General features: G+C 42.9%; 1 protein-coding gene and 1 long non-coding RNA gene across 3 annotated transcripts; one reads left to right on the top strand and one right to left on the bottom strand.

Annotated features, from left to right (window-relative positions):
• Positions 1-848: 848 nt before the first annotated feature.
• Positions 849-19,406, bottom strand: LOC138981134 (uncharacterized). Of its 2 annotated transcripts, none has more exons than XR_011460569.1 (4): positions 19,013-19,406; positions 18,194-18,370; positions 2,186-2,234; positions 849-961 (listed from the first exon to the last, which is right to left on the bottom strand). It is a non-coding gene; the product is annotated as an uncharacterized lncRNA (long non-coding RNA). The 2 variants fall into 2 exon arrangements; XR_011460568.1 differs by having other exon boundaries at positions 18,850-19,406.
• LOC138981130 (uncharacterized) lies at positions 6,135-9,915 on the top strand. Its single transcript, XM_070353970.1, has 3 exons — positions 6,135-6,268; positions 6,413-6,662; positions 6,813-9,915. Exons 2-3 carry the CDS (start codon positions 6,595-6,597, stop codon positions 9,391-9,393), a joined length of 2,649 nt encoding a protein of 882 aa, XP_070210071.1. The 5' UTR covers positions 6,135-6,268; positions 6,413-6,594; the 3' UTR covers positions 9,394-9,915.
• Positions 19,407-22,793: the final 3,387 nt, after the last annotated feature.

The following is a 22,793-nucleotide window of genomic DNA, read 5'->3' on the forward strand; positions in this document are numbered from 1 at the left end:
GATATGCATAGCTGATGAAGTCTTTTCCGATTGATTCATGGGTCATTGGATTTAAGGGTGAATGGGTCAACTAAGTCAATGATTCATTCTTGATCGTTGATGTTATACCAGTTGATCAGCGACTATTACTAATTCTAGTTATCAATACATCAATATCTTCTTCTGCGTTCGTGGGCTGAAACTCCCACGTACACTCGTGTTTTTTTTTTGCACGAGTGGAATTTTACGTGTATGACCGTTTTTTACCCCGCCATTTAGGCAGCCATACGCCGTTTTCGGAGGAAGCATGCTGGGTATTTTCGTGTTTCTATAACCCACCGAACTCTGACATGGATTACAGGATCTTTTTCGTGCGCACTTGGTCTTGTGCTTGCGTGTTCACACGGGGGTGTTCGGACACCGAGGAGAGTCTGCACACAAAGTTGACTCTGAGAAATAAATCTCTCGCCGAACGTGGGGACGAACTCACGCTGACAGCGGCCAACTGGATACAAATCCAGCGCGCTACCGACTGAGCTACATCCCCGCCCCAATACATCAATATGATCCCGTCACAGGTCGTTAGTTTTTTTTTTTTGTTTTTTTTTTTCTTCTTGTTGTTCTTGTTGTTTTGGTGTTTTGTTTTATTGGGGGTTGTTGTTTTTGTTTTGTTTGTTTTTTGTTTGTTTTTTGCTTTTGCTTGTTGAATTGTTTCTGTTAGTTTTTTTTAGTTTGTTGGGTGGGTTTTTTTGCGCTCCTGTAACAGCATTGGTTTATTGATAAGACCCCCCCCCCTGCCGCCACTCCTCCACTTAATATAAGGGTCAGTTAATCTTCTTAGTATAAATATTACTTACACTCACAAATGCACAAATAGAAAAACCTAATCGCGAGGAAGTTACCTTCTCCGCTGCGTTGCGATGATTGAATGATCCCTGTATTTTGTCGTGAGTGCGACTGTGGCGTGGTTAAAGCGGTCACACTGGTACCGTCAATGGGTGCAGCATGAAAAGAACACCAGACAAACACTTTTGGCAAGAGCATACACACACTGACGTTTATAAACGCACGTCCGCTCGCGTACCGAGTTGCACGTTATCGATTTCTTTTAAATGCTTATCGAACATAATAATACTAATAGTAATAGAACATTTATATATAGCGCTTCTCCCACAGCTCGAAGCCCTTTACAATGGCTCGAAAGAGGAGGGGGGGGGGTGAGGGGGTGAGGGGGTGAGAGATAACATACAAATAATTACAATTCGCAATAAATGACGCTACAAAACATGGGAAAAATATACATCAATAAGCAACATAAGTGAAAAAAACTGAGAAAAAATAAAAACACAATTAACTGTGCACCATTGTATGCAACATGAAAATACAATCAGGGTGACACGCACACAGAACACACGAGTTAGATTACACATACCAGGGACGGATCCTGGGGGGGGGGGGGGGGTCCGGGGTTTCCGGACCCCCCCCCCCTCTCCCCCCACCCCTAGCCTAAAAAAAAAAAGATTAAAAAAAAATAAAAATAACATTAAAAGAATTGAAAAAGAAACTGATGGCTCAGATAACATCAGATTGCTCCATTTTCCTTGATTTTTATCCAAATGTTCCGGGGGGGGTATGCCCCCGGACCCCCCTAGGAGCCGGTCTTTGTCTTCTAAGTGAGGGTTTTGAAAGAAGTTGGGTAATTTATTGGCTCAGGTTACACCAGATCGGTCAATTGTCCTTGTTTAGATCCAAATTTGTCTTCTCAAATTAACCTTATTATGGGAAGTTTCTTGGTTTAGACTGCACCAGATTGCTCCATTTTCCCTGTTTTCATCAACATTTTCCGGGGGGGGGGGGGGGGGGGGGGGCCGCGCCCTCAACTAAACGCTTAGCGTCGTCGAATTGTCCCTAAAAGAAATTTGGACACCCCCCCCCCCCCCCCCCCTTAAAAAGGATGTGATCCGCCCCTGCAAACACACACATACGTTTACACACGGTGCAATACTTAAATAGGTGTCTATACAGGCACTAAGGGTATTAGGAATTTTACATTCAATACTGGCCGCACGCGCACACACACACATACACATACACACACACACACTCACACACACACACACACACACACACACACACACACACACACACACACACACACGTGCGCGCCCATGCACCCACTTACACAAACACAGACAAACACACGTACGTTCCATGCGTATCGACGCGTTCAGAAGTCTTGCCAGAAGGGTCTGCGGCTGAAAATAGAATCAATCCATATCATACTGTAAAAGGGTATACGTAATCCTCAGTCCGTACAAGTAAAACAATTATATCATATCCATATCATACTGTATAAGGTTAATTCTCAGTCTGTCGACACGTATGTCTGTCTGTCTGTCTGTCTGTCTGTCTGTCTGTCTGTCTGTCTGCCTGTTTGTCTGTCTGTCTGTCTCTCTATCTCTCTCTCTCTCTCTCTCTCTCTCTCTCTCTCTTTTACACACACACACACACACACACACACACACACACACACACACACACGCACGCACGCACGCACGCATGCATGCATGCACGTTTATTCAATACTCAGCGCTCAATTTCAGGGAATTGGACTTTTTTTTTTTTTACAGTTGCCTATACATGGTTTCGGCTGTACGCTTTTTACACTTGTTGACACTTGTGTCTCTGTTTCTCTGTTTGAGCGTGGGATGTTGTGGCTATATCTGAATCATAAAGTAAATTCAGTTTCATATGAAGGAAAACCCGGTGCACGCGCTGACATATCGGAATATCACATCCCTAACTTGGTCATTAGTCCTTTCCTGGGCGGAAGGCACGTGATAATGAAAACAAGTCGCATTTAGTCAAGCTGTCGTACTCACAGAATGAAACTGAACGCACTGCATTCTCTCACCAAGACCGTATACTCGTAGCATCGTCAGTCCACCGCTCGTGGCAGTGAAATTGACTAGCAAGAATAGCGCGGTAGTGGTTGCGCTGAGCAGGATAGCACGCTTTTCTGTATCTCTGTTCTTTTTAACTCTCTGAGCTTGTTTTTAATTCACATACATCATATCTATATGTTTGTGGAACCAGGAACCGACAAGGAATAAGAAGAAGTTGTTATTAAGCGGATTCCGGACATTTAATTTTTATCCTACTTTTCATATATTTAATTTTCAGAGCTGATTTTTATTTCAAATGTAACATATTTATATGTTTTTGTAATCAGAAAATGATGGAAAATAAGATGAAATTACTTTTGGAACGTTTTACAAAAAATTAATTTTGATTACAATTTTCAGAGTTTTAATGACCAAACTCATTAATTAATTTTTACCCCTCAACGCTGAAATGCAATACCATACTAGTCCGTCCTTCGTCAAAGATTGCTTGACCAAAATTTCAATTCATTTGATAGAAAAATGAGGGCGTGACAGTGCGGCCTCAACTTTTACAAAAAGCCGGATATGACGTCATCAAAGACATTTATCCAAACAAATGGAAAACAAATCCGGGGATATTATACCCAGAAACTCTCATGTCAAATTTCATGAATATCAGTCCAGTAGTTTTCTCTGAATCGATGTATACACACACACACACGTACACACACACACACACACACACACACACACACACACACACACACACACACACACACACACACACACACACACATACATACACACATACATACATCACGACCCTAGTCTCGATTCCCCGTCTATGTTAAAACATTTAGTCAAAACTTGACTAAATGTAAAAAAAAACACGATCAGCATTCGCATATGACTTGGTGACACAAGGTGTGCATGATGTCATGTGCTTTGTTCTGATGCTCAATAAATTGATCTGATCAAAACAATGAGTTTGAGTTTGCGTGAAATGTGTGGATGAATGTTTATTCTAATAACTGTAATAATTCAAGCACCTCTGCTGAACGATGTTCAAGAGGCAAGCCTCTGATGCCACTAGCTCACGCGAAAAGCCACCATGAAAAATGGACACTTTCAGAACGGTCCGAGTAAATCGCCGGCAAAGCTCGGCAGCACATTCACAATCCGGATTTTTGGTGTTATCATGCAGTCCGATGATCGTTTTAGTTGCCCAGTGCATCATTAGCGATGAAAGCGTTAACTGGCCGAAATTATTGAGGGGTAAACTTTCCTATTCGAACGTGAGACGGATTGTAAGGGGTAGATTGAAACTTCAAAGCAGCAGACGAACATTCAGCTTCGAAAAAACACATCCGGTTGTGACGTATACACGACGTTGCAAAAAACTGGATCGGACCAACCGAGTTATGTTTGGCAACTAAATGTTTTTATGGGGTAAAATTGCGATTAGTAAAATTTTATGAAAGCTATAACGTTCGACCTGTGCGCTTTTCAAACGATCTAAAAGCAGTGTGAATTAATAATTTATTGCAAATCCAAAATATCAGTGCAACCGGATGCGTACATTTTTGCGACCGGTTACTTCCTTTCCCGCCGAAATCGTGTGTTTTCAGACAAAAACATCTGCGTTTGTTTGTTGAAAGGCTTTTCACATTTGTCACGTCCGACTTCGAATTCCGGAAACTCACGTTCGACAGAAGATCTGAAGGTATGTGGAGTGTTTTTTTCTAGCATGCATTGTTTTGTTGTATTAAAATCCATCGGTAATATAATTCAGATCAAAAAGTCTTTGGAGTTCGCATACTTTTGAGAGGAAAGTAATTTGCAATTGTTGCTTCTGTCGAGTTTTTGCCATTTTCTTTCAACATAAAAGTTCAGGTAAGTCTCACGTTCAACCGGTCACAGAGTCTTTTCTATTTGAGTTGGTCCATTTGTGGCGTTCTTGACTGATTCATCATGATCGTATGATTTGGAAATTAATTATTCTGGCGTTTTCATTTGAACATTTCTTACCGTAAATGTATTTTTTTGTCTGATGGTAACTTTCTCAGTTTCGTGAAGTTGAACGTTAGCCTTTCATAATGAGCATTTTGAAATCTTCACGTTCAACATTTACAGGCATAACTTGCTTGCTAGGTATATTTGGAGTACATATAATAGTTGCTTCTTGTCAAAAAAATATTCTCCAGTGTAGTTTTGCATGCAGTGTTGACAAATGACGGTTATTATAAGTGGCCAATTTTTTTCTTTTTTTTCTTTTTTTTTTTCGCTTTGGCATGCCTTTCAGTTACCAAGTTAACACTTTTAAATATTTTGGTAGCTGTTGAAGAATTGAGCAGGAAAAATAAGAAAAGAAGTCGGTGATGAGTTGATTCTTTTCTGAAAACAAAAAACAAACATGACGTTTCGGATCATAGATCCTTCGACAGATCAAAAAAAATGTGAATGAAAATACGTCACAGCAAAAAACACGTCAAAAAAACGTCATTAATCTCTCTCGAATTGAATTGAGCAGGGTTTTGTTATTGGTCTACCACAGCATTTTTAGCTATGGTAACTTATTTTATTTTTCTAATTTTGTGTAAGGATGACGCTGCGTCCCAAGCGACCACGTCTTACAAATGCGGAAAGATGTCGCCTGCACAGGGAGCGAGTGAAGAAAGACCCAGAGCAACGTGAACTACTGAGAGAGGCGGACAGAGAAAGGGCGCGTCTCAACCGGCTCAAACCCAAGACACCGGAGGAATTGGAAAAGATCAGGGAGCAGAACCGTCGAAGACAACAGCTCTCCTAGTAAGTGTTGCACGTTTGTTTTATGAACATTTCAATTTGTTTGTGTTTGTTGTCCGTATCCATGCGCTCAAAACAACAGTTTTTAAGCGCGGAGGGAACATTTTCCCTTGCAAATACAGTCCTTTTTAAGTTGATCTTATAAGCTTTATTTATTCTAGTCTGTGTATGTTGCAGTGCAAGAAAGAAAGCTAGAGAGAGTGAGAACACAGCTCCACGTCGCCCCAAGACACGGCAAACCGAAGAGGACGAGGCGAAGAAGAGGGAGAAGAACCGGGCCTATGTTCAAGCACATCGCCAAAACCGAACATCGCAGAAGAAGCGGAGAGACAACGAGAAGCAGCTCCGATACTACTACAGGAAGAAGGAAGGAAAACAGGCTGAGCATCAGCACCAGCGGGAGGCAACCACACCAGACAACAACCAGCCGGAGGCAGCTGCACAGGACAACAGCCAGCCAGAGGCAGCCGCACACCTCAACAGCACCCCATACCCCACCCAAGCGGCCTACAGGAAGGCTGTTGCCAGAGTTCGGGCTAAGATTAAAGCCAAGGGGTCAAAGCTCGCCTTCCTCTACAAAGGACTCCTCAAGTGTTCAGGTTTGTTATGTTTTCCTGTGGGCGTATGCTTTTAAATTACAACTTGAAGGCAGTAGTCTTATCACTGAAATTGTTACCTTTTGCATGTGTTCATATGGCATTTTATGTATGTGATGCTGATTTTATTTGTTTGGATGATTTCAGGGAGAAAGACCAGGCAGAAGCTGAAGGAGATAAATGTGAGCTTCCATACACCTGAGAAAAGAGCGGACATTCGACAACATGTGGCGGACCTCCGTGGGAAACGGGACAAAGCAACCCTGGGCTACAAGCGGCGACTCTCCGAGGCCTTTGGGACGCAGGACAGTGGGTTGTCTAATCGCTACATGGCAAGCAAGTCCACCAACCTCTACAAGAGGAAAAAGATCAACCCGACCAACCAGCTTGTGCTCAGGTATGTCCCAACTATCTTTCCCTCTCCCCCCTTACATTTTATTTCTTGTTTTTGTGTGTGAGTGTTTGTTTGTTTATTAAGGGGTCTACTGTGTGCCGAGTTTCTGGTGTTAAAATAATTCTAAGAACTATTTTGTATTTTTGTTTTCAGGTTCTATGAAGAACACAGCCATGCTGACCCCTGCAAGGCGTCGCGCTCACGACAGCTGTTGCGGCCTGTGCGTGATTTGCACCAGGACTTCCTGCGCCTGAACCCCAACAACAAGATTTCGCTGCGCCATTTTCACCGCCTGAAACCGAAGAATGTGGCCTCTGTCAGGAAGGCCAAGTTCAGGCAGTGCCTGTGTGAAATCTGTCTGAACCCGAAACTGAAATTACAAACCTTGAACATGCTTGCGCCGTGCTTCAGAAGTGTGAGGGAGATGCTGGAAGAAAGTGTGTGTGCATTTGTGGACATGCCGAAGCTTGAGTGTGTGGAGCGAAAGTGCAGATTGTGCGGCACCGAGCGAGTGAAAGAAAAGCTTGAGAGTGCGCTTGAGGGGAGACTAGAGTCGACTGTGGGATGGGCAAAGTGGATGCATGTGAAGGAAGGGAGGTCCAGTAGAATGGACAAGGTGAAAAAGAGGGGAAGTGTGCATGACTGTGTGAATGAGATGACTGAAGAACTTGAAAGCCTGTACATGCATGTGTTTGTGGCAGAATGGCAGCGCCGCCAGTTGAGTGGCCTCAAAGCTGACCTTCCAGAGGGATGGGCCTTGGTCACCTGCGATTATGCTGAAAACTTCCTGTGCAGGTTTCAAGACGAGCCGCAGAGCGCCCATTGGGCGTATAAACAGGTCACGCTGTTTCCCGCAGTGATATTTTACAGGTGCGGAGGGGACGGCTGTGAGGAGCTGAGGCGAGAGGAGGTGGCCTTCCTCAGTGATGACCTGGTGAAGGACGCCCAGATGTCACAGGTCATCACTGACAGAATCGTGGAGGTGCTCCGCGACAGGATGGGGGCAGGCCTCAGGAAGGTCATCTTGGCCAGTGATGGCTGCGCGGCCCAGTTTAAGAGTAAACTGCCGTTTCTGCTTTTCTCCAGGATGAAAACCAGAGGGTTCTCCGTCGAGAGGGTTTATTTTGGGAGCCGGCATGGGAAGAACGACTCTGATTGGTCGGGGGGCGCCATCAAGCGGCAGGTCACCAGGGACCTGGCTGCAGGAGTTGCCTGCATTAGGAATGCAGAGCAAATGTTTTCGCACTGCAGGGACAGGCTTTCTTTTCAGGGAGCTGGCTGTGATAGCCACAAGAGCAGAGGCTTCCAGTTTTTGGAAAGCGTTGATCGGCCGCTGCTGAGTCGCGATGTTCGCACAGTTCCAGGGAGCAGGAAATTTCAACACCTGCGGTCGCTCGGTCCTGGACTCATGGCTGCACGAGGGCTCTCTTGTTTCTGCAAGGAGTGCAACAGTGGGAGCTATGATGCATGCCTCAACAAAAGCCATGTGGCGCCATGGCGTATTCACCAAATTCATTCCTCGGCTGCGGAAGAGGAGGAAGAGGTGGAAGAGATGGAGGAGGAAGTGTCGTTTCATGAAGAAAATGAGGGGGACACAGACACAGAGGCTGAGTATGATGAAGACATGTTGGTGGACTCCGCATTGTCTGGTGGTGAGGAAGAGCTGGAAAGAGATGAACGTGTCGACATGAATGTTGATATTTCAGAGGGGGAAGAAGACTCCGTTGACCAGTCAGGAGTTTCCTTTGTTGATGAAGGTCAGCGTCTTGGGTTTTTTTCAGAAGCGGCTGCGACCTTGAGGGCGTGCACAACTTACGAAGATCTGAAAGGCAAATGTTTGGAACTTAGGGAGAGGATTCTTCTCTTTTCAGTCCCTGATCCTCTGTCTGCGAAAGACCTGCTTTTTGCTCAGGACCAGACTGCGGCCGACCTTCTTGACACAAGTGTGAATGGCATGTGTCACCCACTGTCCGTCCCAGCAGATGGGAATTGCTTTTTTAATGCTGCAAGTTTGCTTTTGTTTGGAGATGTTGAACACCACACAGAGCTGAGAGTCCGAACAGTTGCAGAGATGTGTTGCAGTGAAGAGTTGTTTTTGGACGGCAGTAACTGGACATCACCAGCCATCAAACTTGATCCTGAAGAGCTCTTGGAGGTGGCTATACTTACCTCTCATAAGATAGATGCAGAGCCAGCTGAATGTTTCCACTCGGAAGTCTTGAATGTCGTGAAGAACTCCACCTACACTGGACTCTGGGAGTTTTTTGGACTGTCAATGGCCCTGAAGCTGCCAATTCAGTCGGTGTACCCTCCCATGGGGTGGGAGCTGTATCAACGACACTGCAACCGCATTGTCAGGGCGCCCGGTGTCTCCAAGAACCAGAAGCTGATGGTGTTTTGGTCATCGTTGCGCGGCTCAGCAGGACCTCCTGAACACTGGGTTCCCAACCACTTTGTTCCTCTTGTGCTGTCAGAGGACCCAGCACGGGTTCCTAAGGTTGGCAGCACATATCTGTGTCCCTGGGCAGGCAGTCTCTATCCCTGCACAGTTCTTGAAACGGACGAGCTGTTGAGGCTGTCACTGGTTCAGTTCATGAAGAAGAAGGGGGCTGGATGGTGCTGGTCAAAGGGGGATTATTCTTGGGAACCATCATCACTCTTGGACAGAGAGATTTCTCTTCAGCTAATGGAAGAATTGTCCACTCGGAGATGTCAGGTTTTCAAATATGTGTGAGATCTCTTCGAGTGGACGATTCTTCTATTAGCTGAAGAGAAATTTCTCTGTAAAAGACAGGTTTCAAATATGTGTGAGTCCGCGCCATGATTCTTTACCTCATTACCCTTGTTTAGATTGTCAGCATTGTCTGTTCAAACTCTGTACATTGCACCATGGTGCTGTTCATTAGAAAGTGGCAAATGCTATCTAGTTTGTGTACATGACTATAATACAGCTTATTAATGACTTAAGATTAGTAACATTTATTATTCTGTGTGCTGATACCTTTTATTTCTTTGTGTGCATTCAAGTCAGCATGATGTATACATGTATTACTATTAGCATTGAATATAGGAATAATTGAATATTTGGCCAGTACTAGATTAGTTAAGTAGCATTGAATGTGTTGCTGGATTATTGACAATGCATGATTTGAGTGTGTGTGTGTGACACTTGCGCCAGTTTAACTGCCAACCACAAATCATTTGTCAGATTTTTGTTTTGTTTGTAAAAATAAAATGTTTAGTAGTTGCTTATAAACATTTCTTGTTTGTCTGTTTAGGTTTAGTGTTTAGTGAATTTGGCATGAAAAACTGCAGACACTGCAATTCCACATTTTCCATTTTGAAATCCTAACATCCGACACTTTTTTTTTTTAAGGTGTCCTGTGGCCTACAAAATAGAAATCTTTATGAAAATGACAATTACAATGGATACATAATGTGGTTGTATGTGATACTGGGCCATGATGCTTTTATTTCCCTAACTGCAACACACTTGGTGCAAACTTTAAAAACTGATCTGTGTCGGATGTTAGACCTTTCAAAAATGTACCCGTGTAAAACACCTAAAATATCATCTATTCAGTTACTGCTCTTGTTTGGCATGTTGTTCATCACTATCTCATGCAGTACACCAAAAATCAAGCAATTGCTTTCATGCTAACAGCCCTTTCTGGTGTTTGGTTTTTGAAAGGTCTAACATCCGACATGTTGCAATTTCTCAACTTCAAATGCTAATAGCACCAAAACCAAAAGAACCATTATCTTTTGCTTTTACATAAGGATGGGTATGAGGACAAAGGTTTAAAAAACACATTCAGATAGTCCACAGCTGTAACTTTACTTTCACAGCTCAGTGTCCTCAAATCATGCACACCTTATGTCACCAAGTCATGTACGCATGCTTCACAATTCACAATACAAAACAACAGTACTTTGTTATCTCAAAAGAGAAATTACGTAACTCTGAATATGTCTAACACTGGAATTAGTGTGCCTCTGCGTCTGACACGAATACTGACTGAGTTTGGCATTGTAGGTACAAACTAACATCATCAGAGTCTGAGTAATAGGCCTATATCCGTCATTTGAACCCAAAGGTTGTGGGCGAACAATCCCCATCAATAGCACTCACGTTAATGATGTCACCCACTCATGTTAAACTTTGATTAAACAATGGTGGTGGTGAGTAGGTGGTCATGGTTTACCGGTTCTTGACCAAAGCTGCGGAGATATCGTGATGCATCAAACAAGAATAATGACGACATTTCCCACGGCAAAAAGAAAAGACGGTTTCCAAAAACAAATCTCTTGTGTTTGTTTGTTGCGGGCAGTGTGTGTGTGTGTGTGTGTGTGCTGTGTGTGCTGTGGATGAGTTGCGTCCCTCCGAAAGAATGAGGAAAACACGCGTGCCCGGCTACAGATCAGCTGAGGAATGCGACCAGAACGGCAGTAAAATACAGTCAGCTCTGATAACCGTATTTTCATGTGAAAGAAAAAGGCATGACATATAGAGCGGACAGCGTCTATTATACATAAAGATACTATAATCGAACTTTCTCCTCGAAATATTGCATAGGTGCCATTAGAATATTGAACCTCTTCTTAACATTATCTTCATGTAAAAACTTCATGATGTCTTTTTCAAAAACCAGGGATGGACGAGGGGGGTGAGGGGGGGGGGGGGAGTATAGTGGATGCACCCCCGTCTAGCTATAAAAAATAAAAAATAAAAATAATAATCTGATTCCGTGGCAATTTCTAAGTTCAGATGGCACCAGATAGCACAATTATGCTTCTTCTTTTTCTTCAACATTTTTTTAAACCCTAGACCCCCCTGCCCTAGCTAGCAACCTCGGGCGCGCTTCGCCCCCTCGATTTACATTTAACCTTCGCCGCCGGTGGGTGGTCGTGGGTCCGTGTGGACCCAGAAGGGTGTTTAATTGCAAATATCTCTTAAAACTAGTTGGAATTTTTTAATGAGCTTTTAAGAATGCCCCAGGCACCTAAAAAGCTCTTATGTCCTAACATTTCAGCGAGAAGTAATACAAAAGAACAAAGGTCAAATTTAGACTACAAACATCGTGGGGCCGTGCGGACCCATGTTTCTCAAAGAAGGAAATGCGTGCATCTTTGAGAAGCATGGGTCCGCACGGCCCCACGATGTCTTCCGTGTTTAGTCGATAACCCGGACTGGCGAAGGTTAAATTCCAAGTGCACCCCCCCCCCCCCCCTCTTACAAACTAACTGATCCGCCCCTGGGAACCTATAAATTGTTCAAGCTCGAGGAAAAGCCGACCCGACAAAGGGACAGAATACTAATACTGAGCTTTGGTTCTGACAGATAACGGCGGGCAAACAAATCATACCTCCGTTACCAACAAATTGAAAACTGTGCGTGTTTTAAATCTGTCACCAGGAAGTGGGGTTTTATTTCAATTGTTTACAGGATAGACAACATGCATAAAGCGTCTTTAGATTTGTAGAACGACCCAGTTATATTTTGATGAGTATTATTATATGATTTGGAACTTATTTTTTGTGAGGCGCTTAGAACTGTTTTAGCATTTGCGCCATATAACTATCCTCATTATTGTTATCATTATTAGATGATCGTGAGTTTTAACTTAGAAACATATTCATGAAAAAGATTGTGCCAAACTCATCAACAAAACGTTTGTTATATGAAGTCTTATATCGCGCGCGTATCTCCAGACTCGGACTCAAGGCGCAGGGATCTATTTATGCCGTGTGAGATGGACTTTTTTACACAATACATCACGCATTCACATCGACCAGCAGATCGCAGCCATTTCGGCGCATATCCTACTTTTCACGGCCTATTATTCCAAGTCACACGGGTATTTTGGTGGACATTTTTTTTTTATCTATGCCTATACAATTTTGCCAGGAAAGACCCTTTTGTCAATCGTGGGATCTTTAACGTGCACACCCCAATGTAGCGTACACGAAGGGACCTCGGTTTTTCGTCTCATCCGAAAGACTAGCACTTGAACCCACCACCTAGGTTAGGAAAGGGGGGAGAAAATTGCTAACGCCCTGACCCAGGGTCGAACTCGCAACCTCTCGCTTCCGAGCGCAAGTGCGTTACCACTCGGCCACCCAGTCCGTTCAAGGTTATCTTTGCACTCACTTCCCGCATAAAACAGTGTCCTCTAGAGACACATAAGGGAACACGTAGAACTTGTAGGAAGACGGAACGGAACACGTAGAATCAGTGTCCATTCACACGTAAAGGAACACGTAGAATTAGTGCATATGCACAAACAAAGGAATAACTGAACAGGTTTGATTAGTGCACATACACAAGGAAAGGAACACGTAGAATTAGTGCATATGCACAGATAAAGGAGCGGCCCTATGCTCCACAGGGAGTCTACAGGAATAAGTCAAGTCAAGTCACAGATAAAAGAACACGTAAAATTAGTGCATATGCACAGATAAAGGTACATGTAGAATTAGTGCATATGCGCAGATAAAGGAATAAACATGTATGATTAGTGCACATACACAAGGAAAGGAACACGAGGGATTAGTGCATATAAACAAAAAGGAACACGTACAATTAGTGCACCGATACCAAAAGGAAAACTTAAACACACATAAAGGAAGATGTAGGACTTAGGGACACATAAAAAAACACGTAGGATATAAGTTCGTTTATCCTACATACGTGAGAGAGACTACTCATGAGATAACAATATCGTTCAAACCAAACGTGTGTATATCATGTAAATGAAGTCATGTCAAACTAGTCTGGCAGGGACCTGTTTTTCCACTGCTTTTGATGCCATAGTCACCGAGACAAACGTCATTACGGATACACTTTTGTGCCTGCTGTGTCCCCTGGAAGAATATTTAGAATTTACACTTCATGCTATACTTTCTAGAGTGACGTTTCTTTGCTTTGACGTCAAAGATTGAACGAGGCTTTTAAATCATCTTTAATTATGACGCATCGTCTGCGGGACGTTTTAAGTAAAATACACGCAAGTACAGTATGTAGGATAAACTCGTTGCTTTATCATATATTGAAAAGCTCGCTTTCGCTTGCAGTTCAATATTTTAAAAAGCAACGAGTGTAAATCTGGTACAACACAGCCAGCCATGTTGTATTCCAGGGCCGGACTACCGGGGGGGTTATGGGGGTTGCGCAACCCCCCCCCCCCCCCCTAGCCTAAACATGTACCTTACTTATTTAATTTTTTTTTATTATTGCTTATTTTATGCCGTTTTATGCAAGGAGCGACCATTTTCTTATCTCAGAATATGACCTACCCGTCAGCTTCAGGGGGCTTCGCCCCCTGACCCCCACAACGAGGGGGGGTGGGTTCTAGGGTTTCCGGACCCCCCCCAGCCAAAAAATAAAAACATTGAATGAGGTATGCATTTCTTTATTTTACATTGAGTTTCAATTTTGGGGGTATTAATCAGTGACAAAATCTGCTGCCTGAAACCGGTAATGATCATCCTCAGAATGCACCAGATTGCACCATTTTGCATCCTTTTTTTCAACATTTTCCGGGGGGGCATGCCCCCGGACCCCCCTAGCAAGCTAGGCGCTTCGCGCCGTCGGCTCGGCGCTTCGCGCCTTCACACCCATATCTTCACAATATACTTTTGAAAAAAACCAGTCATAAAATGAACTGATCCGCCCCTGGGCCACCACTGGCAACCCCCCCCCCCCCCCTCCTCTTCGCCTAGTCCGGCCCTGTATTCTCTATATAGCCTAGACACTTAAAAAAACGTTTATGATTTAGAGGATCACATAAAGGAACACGTATGACTTATGAGACAACATAACGGAACACGTACAATAAGTGCGCAGACATGTACGTGCACACGTACCTATGTAAATTTAGAGTTTGAAGACAGTTGTTAATATAAAATCTATCTAATGAAATTTCCTGAGAGATTATCAGTTTTTTCTGTACCGTACGTTTTATAGCTGTACACCCAGAATGTCAATTGCAAGAGTTGACCAATTAATGTTTCGCTTGGTTGCTTCGTATTTGTGTATATTTCAATGTAGGCTACCTACTTCAGTTTTATATCCACAGCTACCCTGGAGCAGGGGCGGATCAGTTGCTTTGTAAGGGGGGGGGGGGGCACTTTGAATCGAAAGTGAATGTGATGGGCGCAAAGCGCCCGAATTTGCTAGGGGGGTCCGGGGGCATGCACCCCCGAAAAAAAATGTTGCCCAAAGAAGCAAAATGGTGCCATCTGGTGCCATTTGAACTTAGAAATGGTCATAGAATCAGCATAGAAAAACCTTTTTTTTTTTCTTCTTTTTTTTTCGGTGGGGGGGGGGGGGGCACGTGCCCCCTGTGCCCCCCCCCCCCCCCCTCGTCCGCCCCTGCTGGAGTGTGTCCGTTATATGTTATAATTATATCGCATTAACAGTATCAAGTCATTCATCGCCTGTTAATATGCACTACTGAATTCCACGACTGCATGGACTTTGCTTTTGTCAGTGCACTTTTTCAGGGATTTTACAACTATGATAGAGTAGGCGTATTACAGATAATGTCGCATGAACAGCGTCTGGTATATGGACATGCAACAGTGCACACGGGTGGAAGACTGACATTGAAAACGAAACAGCCGATCGCGAGTATGGTTGTATAGAGGACTGCTGGTTAGGAGTGAGGAATATTTGTGTCTGCATATTTGTTGGAAAGGAGGGGGTGAGGGGGTGGTGGAGCTGTTGGGATGGGGGTGTACTGGAGGCCGAAGGAGCGGAACAGGGAGGGCTGCAAAAGTAGACAACTTCAGCCAAATAAAATGTGCATACTCTTTCAGGGCGTGTTACATCGTGAAAGCATTTTCATTCACCCGCATAATGGGAACGCAGAAGGAGAAGAATAAGACACCCGAAATGACACTGTAACCTCTGTTTCGATACTCTCCACTATAAACCTTCTCTTCTACACGACCTCGTTTCCTCAGACGTTTGCTTCATCGCAGTCAGTCTCATTGAATTTACCTCCATTTTAAAACTCCTTCTGGTTAAAGACCTAAATTCTAAGATTATAGGAGGTCTTTAAACAGACGGGTACCGCTGTATTTGAATCAGGAAGTAAAAACCGCTGTAGGTTTGGATTCCGTCGTTTCGATTCAGATAACAACATAAATTTACGAAACATACTTGACAGATCAACGGGGTCACTATAGTCCTTGAAGTCCAACGCCTTGCGAGAACCGCCCTGACAATGCACAAGGAGATACACACAGGCGCAGTAAACGAGTATATATTCAGTGCAATGCTATTCTTCTTCTTCTTCTTCTTCTTCTTCTTCTTCTTCTTCTTCTTCTTCTGCGTTCGTGGGCTGAAACTCCCACATACACTCGTGTGTGTTGTGTTTTGTTGTTGCACGAGTGGTTTTGTTGTTGTTGCGTGTATGACCGTTAAATTCCATCACTTAGGCAGCCATGCGCCGTTTTCGGAGGAATGCATGCTTGATGTTTTTGTGTTTCTATAACCCACCAAAATCTGACAAGGATTACAGGATATTTTCCGTGCGTGCTTGGTCTTTTGCTTGCGGGTTCACACGAAGGTGGAAAAAGCACGAGCAGGTCTGCACATTAGTTGACATGGGAGATCGGAAAAATCTCCACCCTTAACCCACCGGGCGGCGCAGCAGGGATTTGAACACAACCTTCCGCATGCGAGGCCGGTGTAACACGAAATTTTTACTCCACGAAAAATATACTCTGGAGTAAAAATTTCGTACGAAATTCTTACTCCGAGTAAATTTTTCGTACGAGAAAAGAATTCCTCAAGGCACGAAAAAATGACTCCCTCCACGAAATTTTTACTCCCCATTTTTTTTTTTTTTACTTCCAGTAAAAATCTCGTAGGCGAAAATGGGATACGGGCAAAGGGATAATGCCAATATGTGATCTCGCGCAAACGAATGTCGCGCTACCCTCCCTCCACCCCTTTCCACCACCAAGACTAACAGGGGACAAGGGAGTATAAATTTCGTACACCTGGCATGGGTGTTAGGGTGAAGTAATTTATTAGTTTTTTATTCGTCAGGGGAGTAACATTTGTGTACGAATGTTTACTCGGAATTCACCTGTCGTGGGGAGTAACTTTCTCGTGTAATGGGGAAGTGCTTTTTACGTAAAGGGAGTAACATTTTCGTACGAAATTTTTACTCCGGAGTAAAAATCTCGTGGGAGTAATTTTCTCGTGTTACACCGTCGCCTCATCCTCCAGACCACTGCGCCCGTCCAATGCTTTTAAAAAGGAAGGGATATTTTTGTAAATGCTGAATTACGATCGTTAGACACTTTGTCAAAAACGGTACTCGTGATAATGACATAATAATTAGTTATCTAAACAACCCGGAAAAATAAAATTTTAAGAAATGTATCATTTGTTTTAAACCCGGTACGCGGGTCTTTCCATAATTATAGCATTTGAGTTACAAGGTGTAACAAGCCGAGCGAAGCGATAGTTACACATTTAAACACTCTGTCGGTCTAAAACTAAAAGATCAACACTGAAAACCCGGGATCAGTCGTCAACAATACTAGTCAGGCTTGGCTAGCCGAAACCCGAAAAGACCGAGACGGGTCGTGCTTGTCCCTGCGAAGCATGCGATCATAGTACAGATGTTTTTTTAATGTTGAGCCCATTTTCAAAGTAAACATGAAATATCTTTTTGGGGGTTAAAAAAAATTGCACGGTAAAGAACACAATGCGTTTTAAAATCTGTCTTTAAAATTTCAATTTTAAATAGATTTTTTTTAATGTCAATGAACAAATTAATTACTTAAATATAATTTAAGCTTCCATAAAAACGGACGAACAGCCACGACAAAAGACATGGCATCCGCATACGAAATCACACACACACGCCATGACAATGTAGTTTAGCGTTTTAAACATGATTTTAACAAGTACAACTCCTCAACCGCTTTCCAGACAAACGGTCTGCTCTGAGTCTTGTTTTTGGTGACCAACTTTTGGCACAGTGTCACATGTACAGTGGAACCCCCCTTTTAAGACCCCCAATTTAAGACTACCTCCTTTTTCAGGGCCGGACCCAGGGGGGGGGGGGGGTTCCAGGGGTTCCAGAATCCCACCCCTGGAAAAAGCATGTACCTTGCTTTGACTTTTACTAGTTTTAGCACCAAAACAATGCTGCTCTTAACCCTCAAAACAAGGCCCAGAATGCACCAGATTGCACAGATTTTAACCGTTTTTCAAAAATTTTCCGGGGGGCTATGCCCCCGGACCCCCCTAGTTTGCGCGCCTGCTTTGCAGGCGCACGCTTGTGGCTTCGCCACTTCGCTGATTTGCCCCCCCCCCCCCAAAAGGAGGAACCCCCCCCCCCTTACAACTCATTTGGTCCGGCCCTGTTTTTAAGACCCTCCTTTCTCAGATGTTCTATTCATAACCTGTGTAAATGTACCTCCCTTTTAAGACTCCCTCGCTTTAAAGACCCCACTTTCTCAGATTGTTGAAGGCCCTTAAAGGAGGATTCCACTGTACTACCACCAACCTTGACACGGCAAAAAAGCCGGTAAGACCCACCCCCTGCGCCACAGCACTGCTACCAACACCGCAACAACGGCGGCAACTATACACAGGATGATTGCAAAGCCAATACCGATGCCACGGCCTACGCCAGAGTCGCCATCGTCGTTGTCGCAGCTTGCATCTTTGTTCGTCGTTTGTGCTGAAATGCAACCCAACAAAAACAAAATCAAATACTAAGTTTAGTGGAGGGGGGGGGGGTGGTCACGAAAAGTGTGTCTGCCACAAAGATGGTGTGCTCTTGTTCCTTTCACTTTTTTTCCGTTTCATTTACTTTATTATCACATTGCTGAAAAGAGGACAACTATAGCAACAACAAGAGTCGCGCTACCCATGTGTACCCGGGCCCCACATGAATACCGTTTCTGAGTCTGCACATAAAGTTGACCCGTTTACGTCACCGGCCTGAATTCAAACCCCTGATCCCAGGAGCAAAACTCCAGCGCTCTACCAACTGAGCTACCCGGCCCCCTCTATGGGAGAGGCTGGACAGCTTTCTGATGGTGAACATGGTCGTGTACTATGATGCGGAAATGACGGTACCTTCAATGAAGAGTTTAAAGACCAAATAAAAGGACACGAGATAAGAAAAGTAACAGAAAGCTGTTGTTTTATCCTCACCTGCAATTGGCAGCAGTAGACTACTGCAACAAAATATCAGCAAAGTAGTTCTTCCATCCATTTCTGTGTCAGAAAAACTATTTTGCCTCAAAGCGTACACAAAACACACCAAAGTTTAGAAAACACACGAAGAAGTCGCGTCCTCGGAGATGGTTTTACTTACTTCATCAAAACCTTGCTTTCGGGACCAAAGAAAAACACCACCTGTGAAAGTCTCCTCACTCTCAGTAGTACTCCTTCTGAACATGCAACACTGAGGAGTATGTTAATCACCCCTTCCTCTCAAATATCTCAGTTATTCGTATTATTTGTGAAGGTCAATAGAAACATGGCATTGCATAGTCACTGACGAAGACATTTACGGCAGGCGACAGAAACGCTTTTCGATGTAATGTACACGATTGCAAACAGCTGAAACGTGCAATAAAATGTCCGGGCCCCATGCACCCTACTGAGTTATAAATTTAGATAGACTCGCGTTAGGTATATACAACTCAGCGGCCCATCCCACCTGAACTCGAAAAGCGTCAGTTGGAGAATGAGCGACAGCGATGCTTTTGTTCAGTTTTGATGTGTTCTTGAAAGATATACACATCCTTCCCCTGTTCCTGTGTAAACACTGAATATCATAAACCTGGCACACAGATATGACCAGGTTATTTGGCTTTTACTAAGGACAAAAGCACTTTAAGTCTTGGTAACAAATTGAAAAGCAAACACCCTGACCGAATCCTATTTATTGTGGGATTTCTGTTTGGATTACATTTTCAGATGGACGTAGATGAGTGTTTAGAAATAACGTATTCAGCTGGGTGTGTGTCCCAAGTCAGGGGAACGATGGCCTTAACGCATGTATGAACCTGGACGGATCTGTGTTTTTGGTGTGTGTGTGTGTGTGTGTGTGTGTGTGTGTGTGTGTGTGTGTGTGTATGTGTGTGTGTATTTGTGTGTGTAGGCTATATGAGTGTATTTGTGTGTGTGTGTGTGTGTGTTTGTGTGTCAGTGTGTGTGTGCTGTGAGTGCGTGCGTGCGTGCGTGCCTGCCTGCCTGCCTGCCGTGTGTGTGTGTGTGTGTGTACGCGTGCGTGCGTGCGTGCGTGCGTGCGTGCGTGCGTGCGTGTGTGTAGGCCTATGTGTGTGTGTGTGTGTGTGTGTGTGTGTGTGTGTGTGTGTGTGTGTGTGTGTGTGTGTGTTTTACATTATCCTTTATACGAAAAGGAAGCCGTATCTTTAGACATTGACACAGTGCTTGTAGGTCACACGGTGTAACAAGATGCGCAGTCAGGTCAGGTATTCATGTAACACATGTTTACGTCTTTACTGCACCACTGTGATTCGCTCAAGTGTAACATATAGGCACCTGCATATTTCAATTTAACTTAAAGGCTGCCATATTCGTAGCGTTCATTGATTAATTCATATTAAGTTGTTTACATGTGCCAATAATGTTATAAAACTGTAACTAAGGGGATATAATAACGATTGGCTGTAGCTTTCGAACACAGAAAAAATTATTTCAGTATTGCAAAGTGGTGTTGATAGTGTCAAATGTAAACAGAACAGTCTCAAACGCCATCTTTGGTTTACGAAACGTCACGAAGTGACGTCAACGGTCTAAAAATAGCCCAAGTCCTGGGGAACTGTTGCTAAACAATGCAATAAAGAATTAATTATTTCTTGTAATTGGTAAGGACTTCAAACCTAAAACTTTGCAGGAAACTTAATTTATACATCCCTGCAACGATGGGAAGAGCCCTGGAAGTAATTCAACTAATTAAATAGGACCATGTCAGCCTTTAAACCAGGTTATCTTTATCAGGAAACTACTAGCAACTTAAATATAATAACTAACTTCACTATATTTTCTCTCATACTCCAGAGTCAACTGATGCAGATTCTCTGCGTTGTATATGCTCAAAATACGTGTATGCTCAAAATAAGAGAAAATCGGTTAATACAAATTACGTCCCATTTTCGCAAGTGCATGTATAGAGCAATTCCATAAAAATAAAAAAATAACTCACAGATATTTACCAAACTTTGCAAGTAAATTCTTCTAGATAATATCCAAATACCACTTTTCAAAGTCATTTCGATAATTATAATTGTCTTTAATGACGTCATAATTATTTGGTTTCTAATAAAAGTCGAGGCTGCACTGTTATTGACCTCAATTTTCCATCAAATTGATTACAATGTTGCTCAAGCAATCTTTGGCCTATGGGATTACATTTCAGCTTTGAAGCTTAAAGATTAATTAATGAGTTTGTTCATTAAAGTTGTCAAAATCCGACTTAATATTGAACTTTCAATGAACAATTCAAAATTAATTGCATTGTGTTCTTTATTATTCACTGACTCCAAATGTATATAGATATGTCATGTTACCTAAAAAAATGTGCACAAAATGAAAGAACACCCATATCGATTGATGCAAATTAAGGATAATTATGTTTTCATGTCTCGACGAGATCAGATCGACCCGTCTCTGTCTTTAGGTTTCGGCTCGCCAAGCCTTACTAGTCTTGATGATGGCTGATCCCGGGTTTTCAGTGTTGACTTTTTTCAGACCAACTAAATGTTTTGATATCGCTTAATGCGATTTGTTTTGTTTTTCAGTCGACATCCACCCCCCCCCCCCCCCCCTCTCTCTTTTTACATTTAGTCAAGTTTTGACTAAATGTTTTAACGTAGAGGGGGGAATCGAAACGAGGGTCGTGGTGTATGTGCGTGTGTGTGTGTGTCTCTGTGTGTGTGTAGAGCGATTCAGACTAAACTACTGGACCGATCTTTATGAAATTTGACATGAGAGTTCCTGGGTATGAAATCCCCGAACGTTTTTTACATTTTTTTGATAAATGTCTTTGATGACGTCATATCCGGCTTTTCGTGAAAGTTGAGGCGGCACTGTCACGCCCTCATTTTTCAAACATTTTGGTCAAGTAATGTTTGACGAAGCCCGGACTTCGGTATTGCATTTCAGCTTGGTGGCTTAAAAATTAATTAATGACTTTGGTCATTAAAAATCTGAAAATTGTAAAAAAAAATAAAAATTTATAAAACGATCCAAATTTACGTTCATCTTATTCTCCATCATTTTCTGATTCCAAAAACATATAAATATGTTATATTTGGATTAAAAACAAGCTCTGAAAATTAAATATATAAAAATTATTATCAAAATTAAATTGTCGAAATCAATTTAAAAACACTTTCATCTTATTCCTTGTCGGTTCCTGATTCCAAAAACATATAGATATGATATGTTTGGATTAAAAACACGCTCAGAAAGTTAAAACAAAGAGAGGTACAGAAAAGCGTGCTATCCTTCTTAGCGCAACTACTACCCCGCTCTTCTTGTCAATTTCACTGCCTTTGCCATGAGCGGTGGACTGACGATGCTACGAGTATACGGTCTTGCTGAAAAATGGCGTTGCGTTCAGTTTCATTCTGTGAGTTCGACAGCTACTTGACTAAATGTTGTATTTTCGCCTTACGCGACTTGTTTTTTTCTTTTTTGTGTGTGTGCGTTTTGTCCCACTCCTATAATAATAACAATAATGATAATAACTGGACATTTTTAAGTGCCCAACCTATGGCTCTAGGCCCTTTACAAAAGAACATACAAAATAGAACAATTAAATGTACAACCTACATAAAACAATTAATCATACGGACAAAAATCACCACATGTACTGTTCTTACAATATTCATATAATTATGCTATACACACTATATATATATACACACATACCCAGCGAACACTTTCAACAATCATACCAACTTTAAGGGAGAGGGGTACGTGTAGAAATGGAATGGAAAAGACAGTAGGTTGGTGTAATATTGTGTGAAAAAGACAGTTTTCAACCGTTGTTTGAAAGAGCTGAGAGAGGTGCAGTGTCTGACAGAGAAGGGAAGAGAGTTCCAGAGTGGTGGTGCAGCACA

This window comes from Littorina saxatilis, linkage group LG12 (genome assembly GCF_037325665.1).
Source record: "Littorina saxatilis isolate snail1 linkage group LG12, US_GU_Lsax_2.0, whole genome shotgun sequence".
NCBI lineage: Eukaryota > Metazoa > Mollusca > Gastropoda > Littorinimorpha > Littorinidae > Littorina > Littorina saxatilis.

What these genes read in the sequence shown, in the direction of transcription:
- LOC138981130 (XM_070353970.1), top strand. Translation starts at nt 6,595, where the DNA reads ATGGCAAGCAAGTCCACCAACCTCTACAAGAGGAAAAAGATCAACCCG. An exon ending in ACCAACCAGCTTGTGCTCAG is followed by an intron (nt 6,663 to 6,812) that starts GTATGTCCCAAC and finishes TTTTGTTTTCAG; the next exon opens with GTTCTATGAAGAACACAGCC.